This window comes from Ornithorhynchus anatinus, chromosome X1 (genome assembly GCF_004115215.2).
Source record: "Ornithorhynchus anatinus isolate Pmale09 chromosome X1, mOrnAna1.pri.v4, whole genome shotgun sequence".
NCBI lineage: Eukaryota > Metazoa > Chordata > Mammalia > Monotremata > Ornithorhynchidae > Ornithorhynchus > Ornithorhynchus anatinus.
Window position 1 is genome coordinate 55,333,239 of NC_041749.1, and position 18,656 is coordinate 55,351,894.

Genomic DNA, 18,656 nt, shown 5'->3' on the forward strand with positions numbered 1-18,656 from the left:
AGGGCCAGAGAGCTGAGCACGGGCATGTGGCCTGGAGAGATCAGGGAGTGGAGAGCCCAGCAGCGGCTGCCTGGGGGGCCATACGGGGCCACCAAGCGGGGACATTCCCCGGGAGAGCATGCGTCCAGCAGTTTGCCGTGAGATGTGGAAGGGACATGGTTTCTCGAGGTTCCTGGGCCCAGCTGCTTTGGTGTGTCAGTGAGGAGTCTGCTTCCTCTTTCTGGCCTTTGAGGCGGGGTGGGGGGTGGGGCTGTCTCCAGATGGCAAAGCCAAGGAGGCAGGCATCTTGGGGCTCCCCAGCTTCAGGGGTGGCAGGGTGGGCGGCCTTGGCAGACCATTCACCTGGCTCAAACCAGGAGCAGTGCCTGGATGAGCAGGGCCTGTTCTGTTGTTCTGTTGGACTCCCCCAAGTGCTTAGTACAGCGCTCTGCACACAGTAAGTACTCAATAAATACCATCAATTGACTGACAGGGCCTCATAGTGACTTTGGAGCAAGAAAAATAATAATAATAATAATGAGGGTATTTGTTAAGCACTTACTATGTGCCAAGCACTGCTCTAAGCACTGGGGTTCATACAAGGTAATCAGGTTGTCCCACACGGGGCTCATAGTCTTAATCCCCATTTTACAGATGAGGTAACTGAGGCACAAAGAAGTTAAGTGATTTGCCCAAAGTCATACAACTGACACATGGCAGAGCTGGGATTAGAACCCATGTCCTCTGACTCCCAAGCCCCAGCTCTTTCCATTAAGCCATGCTGTGGGGTGACACACTTGGAGACACACTCAGGGTGCCAGGATTGCAGCTGGCTTACATATGACATCATTCCCGTCCAACCAATCAATTGTACTTGTTGAGCGCTTACTGTGTGCAGAGCACTGTCCTAAGTGCTTGGGAGAGTACATCAGAGTTGGTAGGCACCTTCCACGCTTAGACATCTGTGCCCTCAAGGAGATCCCAGTCTATCAGTCAGTCAATCAGTGGTATTTATTGAGCGCTTACTGTGTGGAGCACTGTACTAAGTGCTTGAGAGAGTACAGTATAATAGACTTGGTAGGCAAGCTCCCTGCCCACAACAAATAGAGGAGATAGGAGACGTGAATGTTCGAGTGATTAAATAATAGCCAATAGGGGGTAAATAATGAAGAAAGAGGTAATAAAGATATGAGGGCCTAAAGGGGTTGAGAGTTGACATATCTGGGATGGTCCAGGATAATAATTACTGTAGTGTTTGGGAAGCACTTACTATGTGCCAAGCACTGTACTAAGTGCTGGGCTAGTTACAAGCTCGTGGGCAGGGAATGTGTCTACCAGTTCTGATGTAGTGTACTCTCCCTAGTACTCAGTAGTCAGTCAATTGTATTTATTGTGTGACTACTGTGTGCAGAACACTGTACTAAGCGCTTGGAAGAGTACAATATAACAGATACAGTCCCTGACCACAGTGAGCTTACAGTCTAGAGGGGGAGAGACATTAATATAGGTAAATAAAATGACAGATATGTACATAAGTGCTGTGGGGCGCTGGGAGAGGGGATGAGTACACAGTAAGCTCTCAATAGATACCACTGATTGATTGAATGACATAAGATCATCAGGTCCAGCACAGACCCCGTCCCTCATGGGGCACATGAGGAGAAGCCTCTTGGAGGAGGTGGCTTTGAGGGAGTGGAGGGCCAGGGTTTAGAGCACCAGGAAGGAGGCTGGGAGGGAGGGCCTTCTTTCCTCCGGAAAGCAGGGTGGAGTCCGTCCCGCTGTTGGAGGAGTCACTGTAGAAGCCCCTTTGGGCGGCCCAGGCAGAGCCGTCTTGCAGTGGAAGGGTGCCGTCCCGCAGTGGAAGGGCGGTTTGAGGCCCAGTGACTGACCAGGAAGAGAAACTCTTTCTTCCTTCTCCCTTGGCCGCCGGCAGGCCGGCCACTCCCAAAGCTCTCTAGCCACAGCTGCTGGCTCGCTCTCTCCTCCCCCAGGAAACTGCTCCCATCCGCCTGGGGAGAAGGCAGAAGTGAAAATGCGGCAGGGAAACAGACTCAAGGGTTTTGTTTCCTGTTTCCCAGGGGCCCGAGCATCAAGTTTCTCAAGTTTCCCCAGGGGAGGGGGTGAGGCAGGGCAGGGATGGAGAGGGTCCCAGACAGAAGTTGTTTGGGGCAGAGAGGCTGCCTTGGGATGATCCCCTGTCAAGGGTCGAGGTGGCTACCGAAAGGTCTAAGACCCCGCTAGCCCCACATCTCCCTGAACCGGTCTGGGGGCTCTGACCCACCCAGGAGATGCGCGGGTCCTAGCCCTGCTTTCTACACGTCCGTTTTCTCATGTAACAAAGGGGGAGCCAGTGGGCCAGAAGGCGCATCCTGCCGGTGTCAGAGACAGAGCCCCGGGCCGGGTGGACCGTGGGGCTGACCGCAGTCTAGTCCTTCCCCTCACTTCCACCCCCGGACAGCAGAAGTCCGGATGCCAGGCCCACCGGGGCAGGGGAAGAGCACCCGGAAAGAGCCAGGCCGCTCCTCCTCCTACTCGCGGGGGGCTGCAGGGAGGGGGGCACTGCAAGGCCTTCTTCTCCCCATTGCCCATTGAGGGATATCAAAGCACTTTCCCCGCCCCCACCAAGAAGCTCCGACAGGCTGAGTGGATGGATCATCCACCCCTCTAGGCAGAGCGGGCGGGATGTGGGTCCGGCAGGCCGCCCCACCCCGTGGGGGTGCAAAGGCAGAGGGGCTCAGCCCGGCATATGGGGGGTGGGGGGGGCCAGTCTCCCCGGGGAAAAAGGGGTCCACTAGGGGCAGGGGCGCCTGGGCTCAGTATGAAAATCCGGCTTGGCTCCAGGCACTGTGGAAGGGCCTTGCTGGGTCTGGGGTGGGTCAGTGCCAGGCAGGTCAGCTGGGGCCTCTGGCTGAGCTGTGTTCCGGGGGTTCCCCAGGATCCCCCCTGCCCCCCCAGGCTCTAACCTACCCTGGGGGCCTCAGGGGGCCACAGAGCAGAGGTGAAGACAGACGGGCCCCTAGATATCCCGTTCCCTGCAGGTCCAGGAGCAGAGTGGAAATGGAGCCCTCCGTGCACACCACAGTCTCTCCCTGGCCCATTCCCCAAGCACTTAATACAGTGCCCTTCACACAGTAAGCGCTCAAAAAATATGATTGACTGACAGCAGTCGTGGCCCCCACCCCTACCCTCCTAGCTCTTTCCGCATCCTCCTTTCCGTCTTCTCTTCCTCCGCCTCCCCTCCCCCTTCTCCTCTTCCTTTGTTTCTCTGCCTCCACAGCCTGTCTCTCTCTTCCTCTCTCTCTCTCTCTCTCTCCCTCCCTCCCTTCCTCCAGCTCCAGCTCCCCCTCCTTCCTGCCTCTTCCTCCCATCTTTGTGTGTCTTCTCCTCTGGCCCGGGCCTCCCCCCCCCTCAGCCAGAGTCAGGGGCTCTGGGGCCCTTTGACTTGGGAGCTGTCATCTCTCCAAAATGGAGACAGCAGAGGGTGGGATCCCGGGCAGATGTACAGAGGTCTGAGCCTCAGTGGAAGGCCCCATGCTTCCAAATTTCAATCTTCCTCCCTATAGCAGTTTCCCATGCAGAATTCTTGGGGGGGTGGAGGAGGAGAGGAGGGATCTAGGGTGGGCAGCCTGGATGGAGGCCTGGCTGGGGAGCTCGTGGGCAGCGTAAGAACCCCACGCGGCCAAGGACCCAAGTCTCCCCACTGCAGGGTGGGTGGTGCCCGTCAAGGTTTGACGAGTCCCTTGGGGCCTCGTGGTTGTGGGGGGACGCTGGGCTGGAGGGGGTTCTGGCTCCCCCAGCCTCCAGCTGCTCTCATTGCTGGATCTGAAATCCAGCCTGTCCCAGCCCACCTCATCCTGTCCCAGCCTGTCACGTCACATCCCGTCCTATCTCGTCGCATCCCATCCTGTCCCGTCCCATCCCGGAGCATCCCATCCTGTCCCAGCTTGTCCCATCCCATCCTGTCGCATCCCATTCCATCCCAGTCTGTCCCATCCCAGCTGCCAAGAGAGAATTCACCCACAAGAAATGGCACAAACACAGGTGTGTGTGTGTGTATGTGTGTGAGTGTGTGGTGGGGGGTAGAGATAATTTGTACAGGAGAGACAGAGTGTGCGTGTGTGTGTGTGTGTGTGTTGAGAGGGTGTAGAGAGTCTGCACAGAAAACTGTGGGGGGTAGAGTGTGTATGAGTAGAGTTCGACAGGAGAGAGTGTACTTGTGTGTGTGTATGAGGAAAGATAGAATTCACACAGGAAGGTGTGTGTGTGTGAAAAGAAAATTCACACAGGGAGGGGGGAGTGTGTGTGTGTGTATGTGTGAGTGAAGAGAGAATGTACACAGGAAAGTGTGCGTGCAAGCATATGCCTGCTGGAGCAGGAAGGACAAGTGTGGTTTCATAGAGCCGCAGTGGCTGCCGACCTTGGAATCCCTGCTGCCGGGCCGAGCCAGACCATGTCTGGTCCTGGGCTCCGGGAGTCCACTCTGCCCCCTATGGCTCCAGCTCTGGTCTCCGTTTCTAGGAAGACGGGTCCCTCCGGCCTGCGCTTTAGCCCAAGTGCAGGAAGGGGAAGTGGAGGACCCAGCGGGGAAGGGCGGAGGGGCGGGGGGAATGAAGGAGCAGTGGAGAAATCTGGGGTTCCCTGAATGAGCTCCCCACTCCACCACCCCTGCACCGCTATCCCCAGTCCCACAGCCTCCCGGGATCCTCACGGAACGATCCAGCGATCGATCGGGATTTGAGCTGTGGAATCGGCGGGGGAAGGAGAAGGTGGCTTGTGGGCCTGTTGTGTCAGGCTTTTGTCAGGCTTCCTGGGGGCTTTGAGGGGCCTGGGGTGGGCTGCTCTTCACCGGCCCCACCTGCCCACGGGAGCGTCCAGCCTCCAGTCAAAGACAGTGTGACCCAAGCCCTGTCAGCGCTTAGAACAGTGCTTGGCACATAGTAAGCTCTTAACAAATACCATAATTATTATTAATACTATTATTAATGGTTATGGGCCAAAAATGAAATCTGACACATTTTCTCCTTTTAATTTTTTTATTGTATTTGCTAAGCACTTACTATGTACCAGGAACTGTGCTAAGGCCTGGGATAGATACAAGTTTATCAGCCACACGGGGCTCTCAGTCTTAATGCCATTTTACAGATAAAAAAACTGAGGGCCAAAGACATAAAGTGACTTGTCCAACGTCCCACGGCAGATGAGCAGCAGAGACGGGATCAGAACCTAGGTCCTTCTGACTTCCAGGCCTGGGCTTTGTCCACTAGGCCACTCTGTTTCCTTGTCTTTTCGCCCATCATACTCCTTTTTAGGGGCCTTCCTGTCTGGCCTGTAGGGAGAGTGGAGGGGCGGTGGGGGGCAGGACGCCAGTGGGGAGCGGTGCAGGGAGTAAGGAAAACAGGGGTTCCCCAGGGAGGCAGAGCGAGGCTGAGGGCAGTTGGGGGTGCAGCCCGGCTAGGGGCTGGGGGCCAGGGGAAATGATTACATAAGGCGGAAGGAACGGAGCCTCCGGGCCGGGAGCAGTGGAGGGGAGCAGAGGGGTCCCGGGGTGGGGGTCTGACGCCCCTCTCTCTTTCCACAGCCATGCGAGCCTAGCCGGACAGGAGCCATGGAGCGCTTCGCCGACTCGGGGACCCAGACCGATGCCGTGGTGGTCCTGTCCCTCGCCCAGGCGGCCGTGCTGGGCCTGGTCTCCGAAAACGTGCTGTTCGGTGCCACCGTAGGCCCCGGGGCCTTCTACCCAGCGCCGGGGAACCAGGCGGCCGCGGGGGCCGAGCCGGAGCCACCGGAACCCCCGGACCGCCGGCGGGGGCCGGAGGAGACGGAGGGACCGGAGGCGGAGGTGGCCCCCGGGAGGCACCCGCGCCGGAAGAAACGGCCCCCCGTGAGGCTGGTGCCCAAGGCCAAGGGCCAGAGGGCGAGCGGCAGCGAGGAGGGCGACGAGGACGAGGAGGAGGCGGCGGAGGAGGGGGGCGAGGAGGAGGAAGAGGAGGAGGACGAAGCGGGATTGGAGGCGGCGGCGGCACCGGATGGGGGCGAGGGTGAGGAGGGGCTACCGGGGGGGCCCGGGCAGGGAGCAGGAGGGGAGGCCCCACTGCCGACCAGCGCCGTGAAGATGATCGACCTGAGCGCCTTCGGCCGGAAGCCCCGGCGACTCCGGCACCAGGTCCGCCCCGCCCGGCCGCAGCCCCCCGGCCCGGCCCACGACCCCCACTTCCCCGACCCACTCCGGGACGGCTATGGCGGCGGCTCGGGCAGAGCGGACGGAGCCGGCGGCCCGGGGCGGGCGGACCCGGCGGCGGGGCCGGGTTCCCCGGAGCCGGTGAAGAGCGAACCGGGCTTCGTGTGGCAGGGCGGGGCCGGGCCGGGAGCGGGCGGGGCCCCCGCCGAGCGGCACAAGAAGGCCCAGCTGGACCGGCTGGACATCAACGTGCAGATCGACGACTCGTACCTGGTGGAGGTCGGCGCCCGGCAGAAGCGCTGGCAGTGCCGCATGTGTGACAAGTCCTACACCTCCAAGTACAACCTGGTGACCCACATCCTGGGCCACAGCGGGGTCAAGCCCCACGCCTGCGCCCGCTGCGGCAAGCTCTTCAAGCAGCCCAGCCACCTGCAGACCCACCTGCTGACCCACCAGGGCACGCGGCCCCACAAGTGCCAGGTCTGCCTCAAGGCCTTCACGCAGACCAGCCACCTCAAGCGGCACATGCTGCTGCACACGGACGTCAAACCCTACAGCTGCCGCTTCTGCGGCCGTGGCTTCGCCTACCCCAGCGAGCTCCGGGCCCACGAGGCCAAGCACGAGAGCGGGCGCTGCCACGTGTGCGTCGAGTGTGGGCTGGACTTCTCCACCCTGCCCCAGCTCAAGCGCCACCTGGCCACCCACCAGGGCCCCACGCTCTACCAGTGCCTGGAGTGCAGCAAGGCCTTCCACTACCGCAGCCAGCTGCAGAACCACATGCTCAAGCACCAGGACGTCCGGCCCTTCGTCTGCACCGAGTGTGGCATGGAGTTCAGCCAGATCCACCACCTCAAGCAGCATTCGCTCACGCACAAGGTGAGAGCCCACCGGGTACTGCCCACCGGGAGTCCCGGAGGCCACTCCGCCTCCTCCGCCCTGCCCGCCCCGCCCCGCCCCCAGCCCCCGTCGCCTCCGTCCACTCTTAATGATAATGATAGTAATGATGGTAATTGGGGTATTTGTTCAGCGCAAGGGAAGATACAAGTTAATCGGGTTGGACACGGTCCCTGTCCCACATGGGGCTCACAGCCTCCACCCCTGTTTTACGATGAGGTAATTGAGGTACAGAGAAGTAAAGTGATCTGCCCAAGATCACACAGCAGACAAGTGGCAGAGCCGTGACCTTCTGACTCCCAGGCCCGTGCCCTCTCCACTACACCATGCTGCTTCTCTTCAGAGCCCGGCTCCTGAGGGAAGCCCCACCTCCTTGATGGAGAGTCGGGGAACCTGGTGGAAGAGGGAGTGCCCTGACTCACCCCAGGTGCCTGTCCCTGCCGTGGGCTACCCTTGAGCGATGGTAATGAGGGGTGGCTCCTTTTCAAGCCTTAAAAATGAGAGGCAGACCGGAAAACCGAAGGGAAAACCGGAATCCAGACGTCAACAGGGATGGCCCGGCCCCAAGTTTCTTGTCGTCAGCAGCAGCAGGAAAAGCTCTCGGGTCGGGGAGCGGTGTGCCCCAGCTTCATCCCCTCCCACCGTGGCCCAGCGTCTCCATCAGGCTGGCCCCCGGAGAAGGTACCTCCCGGTGCTCCGAGATTTGCTCCGTCTGGGCCGTGGGGAGGCCTCCTGCTTTCCCCCTCTGTACTCCCACTCCCAGTCCTGCCCAAATGCCTGGGCCCTGGTGGATGCCAAGGGGGAAATGAAGGGTCTAAAGCTGAGGGGGTCTGGGGCAGAACTTATTCAATTCAATTGTACTTATTGAGCACTTACTGTGTGCAGAGCACTGGACTAAGCACTGGGGAGAGTACGCTATAACAATAAGCAGACACATTCCCTGCCAAGTGGGGGCTGGGCCAACTCATCTCATCCTCCTCCCCCCAGCCCTCGAGGCCAATCCCAGTCCGCCCTTCTCCACATCCCGGCCTGCCCGGCCAGGCCCGGCCCCCTGCTCTGTGGAGGCAGGGTCCGTGGGCTCTGGGGAAGCACTAGACATGGCTTGGGGGGTTCTAAACAAAAGGTCCTGGGGGTTATTCAAGGGAAAAGACAGACTAATGACCTAGTGAATAGCTGATGGGGTTGGGAGTCAGAAGGACCTGGGTTCTACTCCCAACTCCCCCACTTGTCTGCTGTGTAACCCTAGGCAAGTCACTTGGCTTCTCGGTGCCTCAGGGACCTCATCTGCAAAATGGGGATTAAGACTGTGAGCACCACATGTGACCAACTAGATTAACTTGTATCTCCCCAAGCGCTTAGAGCAGTGCACAGGGTAAGAGTTTAACAAATACCAGAAACAAAATGAAAAGAGGGGCAGACAGACATTAATAGAAGTAAATAAATTACACTTGCCTCCCCTTCCGTGACTGGAGCCGAAACCCAAATCGGGACACTGGTGCCCTTGATCCGCTGCCCAAGTCAGAACCCTGGATAGAGAGGGGAACTGGGGGAGGGAGAGAGGAAGGGAGAAACGGCAGCATGGCATAGTGGACAGAGCATGGTCCTGGGAGTCAGAAGATCATGGGTTCTGATTCCGTTCCACCACCTGTCTGCTGGGTGACTTTGGGTAAGTCACTTCACTTCTCTGTACCTCATCTGTAAAGTGGGGATTGAGATTGTGAGCCCCAGGTGGGACAGGGCCTGGGTCCAACCCGATGTGCTTGTATCCACCCCAGCGCTTATAACGGTGCCTGGCACATAGTAAGTGCTTAACAAATATCACTATTATTACTGTTGTTATAAATAGGGGAAGGAAGGGAGGAAGGAGCGGAGGGGAGGGGCAGGAGGCGACTTCCCTGCTGCTCCAGTCTACCAAAGATGGGGAGGCCAAGCAGGCCTCCAGGGCCCAGCCGGACTCCATCAGGGGCAGGCGGTGTGTCAGGGGAGACAGCCTGTGGGGTCGGCCTGGCCCAGTACGGTCAAGGCCAGAGTTCAGAGGTCGGAGGCCAGGTTTGTTTCCTGCAAGCTTCCCGTGGAGGCACCAACCCTGGGTGCTGATCCAGGCCCCCGGGCCATGGTTGGAGGGGGTCCCCGGAACACCCCCGCAGGGACCGGCAGACCGCCTGCTTCCACAGCCGGTGGGGAAGGGGGCTCTGATGTCCTGCCCCCATCCCCCTGCCAGCAGCTGAGGGTGAGGGAGCTGATGTGGGGGCTTCTGGGCACCCGCCACCTGGACTCCACTCAGGGACAGAGCCATCAGCAGGGAGAGGGACTGGCGCTCCCCTGTTGCTCTCCCCCAGGAGTGGCACCCCGGGGGAAGAATCATAATAATGATGGTACTTGTTAAGCACTTACTGTGTGCCAAACACTGTTCTAAGCACTGGGGGAGATATACAAGTTAATCGGGTTTGTCACTGTCCCTGTCCCACATGGGGATCCCGGTCTTCATCCCCATTTTACAAATGAGGGAACTGAGACCCAAGGGAAGTGAAGTGATTTGCCCAAGGTCACACAGACCTGTGGCAGAGCCAGGATTAGAACCCAAGACCTTCTGACTCCCAGGCCCGGGCTTTATCCATTAGGCCATTCCGCAGAGGACCCTCTGGCCGCCCTGAGCAGGAAGAACCCCACCCTGGCCCCCCCCGCCCGCGACCCCTGGCCTGAGGGAAAGCAGCTTCCCGGTGCCCTGGAAAGGGGTGATGGGTCCCCATTTGTCTGCACACCCACCAGGGACCAGCGGAGAGGAGAAGCAGCGTGGTGCACGAGAAGCGGCATGTTGTAGTGGAAAGAGCCGGGCTTTGGAGTTAGAAGGACATGGGTTCTAATCCCCGCTCTGCCACTTGTCTGCTGTGTGACCTTGTGCAGGTCACTTCACTTATCTGGGCCTCAGTTCCCTCACTCACAAAATGGGGGATGGGACTGTGAACCTCACGTGGTCATGGACTGTGTCCAACCCGATTTGCTCGTATCCACCCCAGCACTTAGTACTGTGCCTGGCACACAGTAAGTGCTTAACAAATACCACAATTATTATCATTATTATTACTATTGGGAGGGCCAGACCGGAGGTCCTCCCCTGGGGAGTCACTCTGAGGTCTTGCCTTCTGGAGGGCCAGGACCCAGTAGGCCAGGCCGTCCAGTTCCTCTCTGCCATGGGCCAGAGGGGCCGCCCGGGTCAGGGGGCGGTGGCTGGTCGATGGAGCAAAGAACGGCCTCCCCCGGGGCCCTCCTGACGCAGGGACTCCTTTCATTTATTCATTCAATTGTATTTATTGAGCGCTTACTATGTGCAGAGCACTGTACTGAGCACTTGGGAAAGTACAGTACAACAATAAAGAGTGACAATCTCTGCCCACAACGAGCTCACAGTCTAAAGCGGGAGAGACAGACATCAATGCAAATAAACAGACATAAATATAAATCAATAAAATTACATATATATATATATATAATGCTATGGGGCAGGGAGAGGGGGAAGAGCAAAGGTCAGGGCTATGTAGAAGGGGGTGGGAGATGAAGAAAAGTGGGGCTTAGTCTGGGAAGGCCTCTTGGAGGAGATGTGCCTTCAGTAAGACTTTGAAGGCGGGGAGAGTAATCGTTTGGTGGATTTGAGGAGGGAGGGCGCTCCAGGCCAGAGGTAGGACGTGGGCCAGTGGTTGGCGACGAGACGGGGCGAGATCGAGGCACAGTGAGAATGTTAGCACCAGAGGAGCGAAGTGTGCGCGGGCTGGGTTATAGACTCTGCGGGCTGGGTTATAGACTCATGCGGCCATGCCTCCCTCAGGGCGTGAAGGAGTTCAAGTGTGAGGTGTGTGGCCGGGAGTTCACACTGCAGGCCAACATGAAGCGACACAAGCTGATCCACACCAGCGTCCGCCCATTCCAGTGCCACGTCTGCTTCAAGACCTTCGTGCAGAAGCAGACGCTCAAGACCCACATGATCGTGCACTCCCCGGTGAAGCCGTTCAAATGCAAGGTACCCGATGGCTGGGCCCGGGGCTAGCTGGAAGGGGGAGACCCGGGGTGGCATCATTCAGGGCGGGCAGGCACAGTGCGGGGCTGGCTACTCGAAGGGAGGATAAGGAGGGTGGCACTGTCCAGGGGACTGACCGCTCCGAGGGTGGATGCGGAGGATGGCTTTGTCCGGGGCCGGGAGGGGTGGGGTGTGCTTTCCAGAGGCCCAAGGCGGGGGAGAACATGGAGGGGATGGGGGCACAAGGCAGGGTTCTGGTAAGAAGATGCTCATAGAGCATCTGTAGTCTAGACTCGAAGCTTGTTCTGTGGAGGAAATTTGGCTGCTAACTCTGGTATATTGTACTCTCCCAAGCACTTAGTACAGTGCCCTGCAAACAGTAGGTGCTCAGTAAGTACCATTAATTGACAGATCTACTGGGAACCTGGAGAATTGGGCCCTGCCCCCAAGGTCCCACTCCTCTGCCCCTGGGGCCACCTGAACCAGAAGGGAGAAGAGGGCAGACTGCTGGGGGTGAGCAATAATAATAATAAAAATAATAATATTATTATTCTTGTACTTGTTAAGCACTTATTTTGTGCCAAGCACCCTTAAGCACTGGGGTGCTTAATAAGTTAATAAGATTGGACACAGGCCCTGTCCCATATGGGGCTCAAATCTTGATCCCCATTTTACAGATGAGGCACACAGACATGCGGCGGAGCTGAGATTAGAACTCCGGTCCTCCTGACTTCATTCAATCATTTAATAGTATTTATTGAGCATTTACTATGTGCAGAGCACTGTTCTAAGTGCTTGGAATGTACAATTCGGCAACAGATAGAGACAATCCCTGCCCAGTGACGGGCTCACAGTCTAAATGGGGGAGACAGACAGCAAAGCAAAACAACAAAACGAAAACAATAAATCATCAAGATAAATAGAATCAAGGAGATATACACCTTATTAACAAAATAAATAGGGTAATAAATAATGTATAGAAATGAGCACAGTGCTGAGGGGAGGGGATGGGGAAGAGCAGAGGCTGGGGGGAGGGGGAGCAGAGGGAAAGGAAGGGCTCAGTCTGGGGAGGCCTCCTGGAGGATATGAGCTCTCAGTAGGGCTTTGAAGAGGAGAAGAGAGTTAGTTTGGCGGATGTGAGGAGGGAGGGCATTCCGGGACAGCGGTAGGACGTGGGCCGGGGTCGACTATGGGACACGCGCGAACGGGGGACCGTGAGGAGGTGAGCGGCAGAGGAGCAGAGTGCACGGGATGGGCAATAGAAAGAGAGAAGGGAGGTGAGGTAGGAGGGGGCAAGATGATGGAGAGCTTTAAAGCCAAGAGTGAGGAGTTTTCGTTCCGTGCAAAGGTTGATAGGGAACCACTGGAGGTTTTTGAGGAGGGGAGTGACCTGCCCAGAGTGTTTCTGTAGGAAGATAATCCAAGCAGCGGAATGAAGAATAGACTGGAGTGGGGAGAGGCCTTCCAGGCCTGTGCTCTATCCACTAGGCTACACAGCTTCTCTTCCGCCACCAGAGGTTCTTCCTGGGGGCCCGAGAGGCCAGAGAGGCCTGAGCCAGCCGGGCAGCCCAGGAGCCGGCCAGGAGAGGAAGGCTGGGGCCAGCACCCGGCCTGGGGCTGACGGGCTCGGGTCTTCCCCAGGTCTGCGGGAAGTCCTTCAATCGCATGTACAACCTGCTGGGCCACATGCACCTCCACGCGGGCAGCAAGCCCTTCAAGTGTCCCTACTGCTCCAGCAAGTTCAACCTCAAGGGCAACCTGAGTCGGCACATGAAGGTCAAACACGGGGTCATGGACATCAGCCTGGACAGCCACGGTAATTATGAGAATAATAATGACAATTATAATAATTACAGTGTTGCTTAAACACTTGCTATGTGCTGAGCACTGGGGTAGATACAGGATAATCAGTCAGACACAGTCCCTGTCCCATATTACAAATTTTCTTATGGTTTTCGTTAAGTGCTTACTATGTGCCAGGCACTGTTCTAAGCACTAGGGTAGATACAGGATAATCAGGTCAGACACAGTCCCTGTCCCATATGAAAGTCATTTTTTAAATGGTTTTCGGAAAGTGTTTACTATGTGCCAGGCACTGTTCTAGGCGCTGGGGTAAATACCAGTTAATCAGATTGAATGCTGTCTATGTCCCACGTTGGGGTTCACACAACCTTAATCTCCATTTTTACACGAGGTAACTCAAGCGTGGAGAAATTAAATGACTTGCCCAAGGTCACACAGCAGACTAGTGGCGGAGTCAGGATTAGAACCCAGGTCCTTCTGACTCCCAAGTCTGTGCTCTACTCACTAGGCCATGCTGCTTCTCCATTTTGTGCAGAGCACATAGGGCTCACAGTTGAAGGGGAAGGGAGAACTGACACTGAATCCCCATTTTCAGATGGAGGCCAGAAAAATTATGTGGCTCGCCCAAGGTCTCCCAGCAGACAAGTGGCGGAGCTGAGATTATAACCCAGGTCCTCTGACTCCCAGGCCCGGGCTCTTTCCAGTAGGCCACACTGGTAGGTGACTGAGTTGGGGAATGCCAAGGGGAATGGGAACCCGGGCCAGCAGCATGGCGGCCCGGGTTCAGCTGCCCCTCTGGGAGCTCCTCAGAGTGGATGTTTTCCACCCCGGGGGGTTCGAGGGGCCCTGGGGGGCATGGAGAAAAGGGGCCCCCCGGAAGAGGCGAGCGGTCCGGGAAGCCCAGACAGAAGCGGAGCCGTCGCAGGGATGGGTGACGAGAGACGGCCGCTGCTGTGCCTCTGGCCGCCACCACGGCTTCAAAACGCGTCTGGGGTTGGCGGGGAAGGTGGAGGGAGGGGCGGGGGGCGACGGCCGGTGGCGGAGGCTGCGACTGAGTGGCCCGGGGGGAGGCTGGAGGTGGCGGGGTCTGCTCACCGTCCCCGCTTGCCAGTCCCCAATGGACAAGTAGGTCAGTGGAGCCTCAGAACCTTGGGGCCAACGAACCTTTTTTTTTTATGGTATTTGTTCAGGGCTTACTATGTGCCAGGCACTAGGGTAGATACAAGATCATAGGTTGGATATAGTCCATGTCCCACTTGGGGCTCACACAGTCTTCATCCCCATTTCACAGATGAGGGAACTGAGGCACAGAGAAGTGAAGTGACTTGCCCAAGGTCACTCAGCAGACAAGTGGCAGGGCTGGGATTACAGCCCCAGCCCTATGATTCCTAGGCCGGATTTTAACCAGTGTGGCCCGATGGAAAGAGCACGGGCCTGGGAATCAGAGGACCTAGGTTCTATCCCCAACTCTGCCACATGCGTGCTGTTTGACCTTGGACAAAGTCATTTCACTTCTCTGTCCCTCAGTTACCTCATCTGAAAAATGGGGATTGAATCCTACTCCCTCCTACTTGGAGTGTGAGCTGCGTGTGGGACAGGGACTTTGTCCAGCCTGATTAACTTAGAGTGCTTAGAGCAGTGCAGTGAATGTGTCTGTTCATTGTTATATTGTACTCTCCCCCAAGCATTTAGTACAGTGCTCTGCGCACAGGGAGCCCTCGATAAATACGATCGAATGAATGTGTGAATAAATGAAAGGAACCCCCAGCCCGCACACCCCGGACCAGGACCTCCAGACCAGCCGATCCCTGCCATCTAGGGGGACCCCGAGGAGAGCGAGGCCAGCAGCTCCCCCAGCTGACCCCGCCGTGTGTGAGGGGGCAGGGAGGGCCACTGCCTGCGGTAGGGCGACTTCGAAGCTCCCCGCCCGGAGGACCCCGAGTTTCAAAGTTGGGTCGGCCGGGAGGCTCCCAGGAGTTCCTTGGAGGAGAGCGCCTCCCTCAGGAGGACTGGAAGAGCCTCTGGCACCCCGGAGAGATTAGATTTGGGAACCCGACCCAGACTGAGACCAACAGGTTCCTTTGGGGGTCCGGCCTACCTCGTGTATTTCTGCTGGGCTGCGGTGCCGGCTGCCACTCAAAGGCGCCACTGCCCTTCAGATGACTGTCGGGCGCGTGGCTGCACGCGCTTGGGCGCTACAGCAAGGAGCAGCAGCAGGAGGAGGAGTACCAGCAGTAGGAGCCGTAGCATTCATTCATTTATTGAGTGCTTACTGTGCGCAGAGCACTGTAATAATAATAATGTTGGTATTTGTTAAACGCTTACTATGTGCAGAGCACTGTTCTAAGCGCTGGTAGATACAGGGCAATCAGGTTGCCCCACATGGGGCTCACAGTTAATCCCTATTTTACAGATGAGGTAACTGAGGCACAGAGAAGTGAAGTGACTTGCCCACAGTCACACAGCTGACAAAGGGCAGAGCCGGGATTCAAACCTATGACCTCTGTACTCAGCGCTTGGAATGTACAATTCGGTCCAAAGCAAAGTAGCGAGAGTAGAGCCTGTCATTGGGCAGGGATCGCCTCTGTCTGTGGCCGAACTGTACATCCCAAGCGCTTAGTACAGTGCTCTGCACATAACAAGCGTTCAATAAATACTATTGAATGGAAGAGTAGCGGGAGCAATAGGAGGAACAGCAGCAACACGGATGGAAGGAGCGGGGGTGGCCCCCAGCAGGAGGGATGAGGCTCCGTCCTGAGACCCTGGACGGAGAACCCGGGCGGCGGGCGGCGTCCGTCCGTCCGTCCCAAACGGGTGTGGTGCGGTGCCTTCCAGATCCCATGATGGAGCTGACGGGCGGGGATCCCTCAGAGCTGGACGGTCAGCAGGAGATGGAGGACTACGAGGAGGAGAACGCCTACGGGTATGGCGGGGTGCCCCACGGCGAAGACCAGGCCGCCCTAGCAGACCAGGCCATGAAAGAAATGGCCTACTATAACGTGTTGTAGCCGGGAGCTGCAGCCCAGCTCCCTCTCTCCCCGGCCCAGCCTCCAGCCCCCGGAGAGCACTGTCAGGGAGGGGGCGGGGAGAGGAGACCCTGCTGCTGAAGAAACGAGCCCCCTCCCCTCCGGCTCCGATGCCCCGTCCCGGGAGTTCGGACTCGTATCGACCAGGCGGCGACGTGGTCCCCGGCCCAAAGCCCAGAGGGAGACTCGGGGGCGGGAGGGAGAGCAGCTTGGGGATGGGACCCTCCTGGGGAAAGCAGGGGAAGCCCGGTACCCCAGGGCTGCCCCTTTCCACCGAGTCTCTCCCCGTCTCCCGTCGGGGCACCTCGTTCATGCCAAACACTGGAGACTCTGGGCTGCGGGTCTCTCTTCTTCGTGCCATCCACGGTGTGACGGGCTCATTTCTGCCTGGCCCCCAAATCACCTCCCTCCGAGGGGCAGGACGGGCATGGGAAGGGGGCCCTCTGAGGGCCCAGGGCCCGTTCCTGCCACCTCAAGTGCACTACGAGAAGGCCCGGGCCAGGGGCGACCGCCCTCATTGCGTTCTACCTCCCGGCTCCCCTCCGGACCTCCGTGTCCATTTCCGGGGCGCCGGGCCCCCTCAGCCCATGGGCCAGCCCGTGGCAAAGGACGAATGTATTCCCGGCCCATCCGGGCCGATCCAGCCCTCCTGCCCGATCCCTCCCTTCCGCCCTGTGCTCCCTTCTCCATCCTCTCCTCGGGACAGTGACTTCCAAAGCGCCTGTTCCCCTGGCCTCAGCCCCCCCTCCCTTCAATCCAGGGAGAAGGGGCGGGGGTCTCCAGCGTCAAAACACAAGGGATCTGCAGCCTCCAGCCGCTGGGAAAGTCGTCAGGGACAGGGTCGTGGGGGTGGAGCAGGGACCGGGGAGGGTACGAGGAGCTTGAGGAGGGTTCATCCCGGTGGAGAAAAAAAGATGTATTTTCTTATGAACACGGACCCCGCTTTGGAAGATGGAGGCCAGGCGCCGTGCCTGGCCGGTCGGCCTGCCTGCCTGCAGTGAGGTGTGGGGCTTAAGGGAACTCAAGGGAAGCCGGGTCTGTTCACAAAGTTTGCAGCCAATGGGGTATTTTGAGAGTAATTTATTTTGTTTTCCCCTGACTACTTGCTGATCTGTGGAACTTTCTCTTTCACCAGAAATGGGTTCTTTTTTTTTTTTCCAAACTCAGTAATTCCTGTGGACCGTGTGTTTATGTGAGTGTGTGTGTGTGTGCGCGCGTGCAGGTAGAGGGGTGTATGCAGGTAGAGGGGTGTGTGTGGGTGTATGTGTACCTACGTGTGGGCATATGCGGGTAGGGGTTTGTGCAGAAGATGGGTTTGTGTGTGGGTACACACGCATGTGCTGGCAGGTGTGTAGGCATGTGCAGAGGTGCACACATGCACAGGTGTGTGTGCACATGCCATGTGCAGATAGGTGTGTGTGTGAGAGACAGAGTATGGGTGTGAGAGAGATCGATTGACTGATGGATTGGCTGATTGAGACTCGAACCAGAGCGGGCTGTATCCAAACTCAGGGCTCCGATGGTGACTGTTGCTGCCAGCACTACACTGTGGTGGACCAAAGACAGATGTGCTATCACTACCTAAAGAAAACCAGGGGGGTGGGGGCAGCTAAGGGGGCCGCGAGCTGTTTCCATCCAAGGCCCCTGACCACGGGGGCAGGAGCAGCCAGCAGCTGGCCTTCATGTTCCCTTGCCCTCACGTGCCCCGCCGCTGCGGCCACAGGGTCCTTCCCCTCCCTCTCTCCCGGCCGGCCCGGGCTTCCTCCAAGGCCTAGGATCTGCCGAAACGGGGAGGCTTGAGTGGCCTCAGGCCTGGGGAGGTGGCAGGGGATGGGGGGTGGGGGGAAGGGAGGACAGGAGGGAGGACTAAGAGGAGGGGAAGAGGGATCGGGGTCAGTGTGGTAGAGGGAACCCTCTACCCTCGTCTGGGTAGACGAGGGTAGAGGGTTCCCCTTGGGGCCGGAGGGCGAGGGCCGAGCAGAGGCCGGCGATGGGGCGGTGGGCCCGGGACGGAGCCCTGGGTGTAAACTGCTCCTTCCGTGCCCTCTGAGAGAGGAGAAAAGAATCAGTAGGGGAAGAGAGGTGACCACCCGCCACTAAGTCACCTCTGAGGGGAGGCTGACCCTGGGGGCTTCCTATGAGCCAGCCTCCCCCTGGCCCTTCCTCCTCCTCCAGCAAGCTCAACTGAGGACTTTCCGGATGCTTCCCACCCTCACCCCCGCTGTGGCAGGAAAGGCGTCAGTTAACCCTACGATACCCCGAGATATCCACCGGCCACCGTCCCAGTCGTCCCCGTTGGGACCTCGTAAGTCCAGCTCCTGCATGGGACCTTTTCTCTTGCTCAGCCAGACAGTTTCAACCCCACAAACTACCTCTAGCCACTTTGTCTGGTACCAAAAAGACGTGCCGCCCTCCTCCCTGCCCGGGGACCAGCCCTGGCGAGGGCCCTTCCCCCCGGCCGAACCCATTGTCGGGGGGGAGCGGTGCCCGCCCCACCGGTACCCTCTGCCCTCCTCTCTTCCTCATACTTGAAAACGGCTCCCCAAGTCAGTGTCTGTCCCCGCAGGGGAGGCCAAGAAGGGGGCAGCAGCACAATTCCCACCCCGGGGTCAGCCATGGCCAAGCCAGCCTCCCCCGACCCTCCCACCCCACCCTTCAGCCACCCCCTCCAGACACGGAAGCAGCCTCTCCTGGATCTCCCACCGGCCCCTGTGTGAAAAATCCCCTTTTAACTTATTTCCTTCCGGGCCCAGAGCAGCAATTT

General features: G+C 58.3%; 1 protein-coding gene across 1 annotated transcript in view; it reads left to right on the top strand.

The window, feature by feature from the left end:
• The window catches only part of ZNF710 (zinc finger protein 710), a 67,109-nt gene extending 49,402 nt beyond the window's left edge, over positions 1–17,707 (top strand). Inside the window, exons 3-7 of the mRNA XM_029051075.1 lie at positions 5,558–5,932; positions 5,990–7,033; positions 10,875–11,066; positions 12,705–12,879; positions 15,702–17,707. Coding sequence (XP_028906908.1) covers positions 5,585–5,932; positions 5,990–7,033; positions 10,875–11,066; positions 12,705–12,879; positions 15,702–15,874 — 1,932 coding nt within the window. The 5' untranslated portion in view covers positions 5,558–5,584 and the 3' untranslated portion in view covers positions 15,875–17,707. The remainder of the gene's footprint in view (positions 1–5,557; positions 5,933–5,989; positions 7,034–10,874; positions 11,067–12,704; positions 12,880–15,701) is intronic.
• The last annotated feature ends 949 nt before the right edge of the window (positions 17,708–18,656 follow it).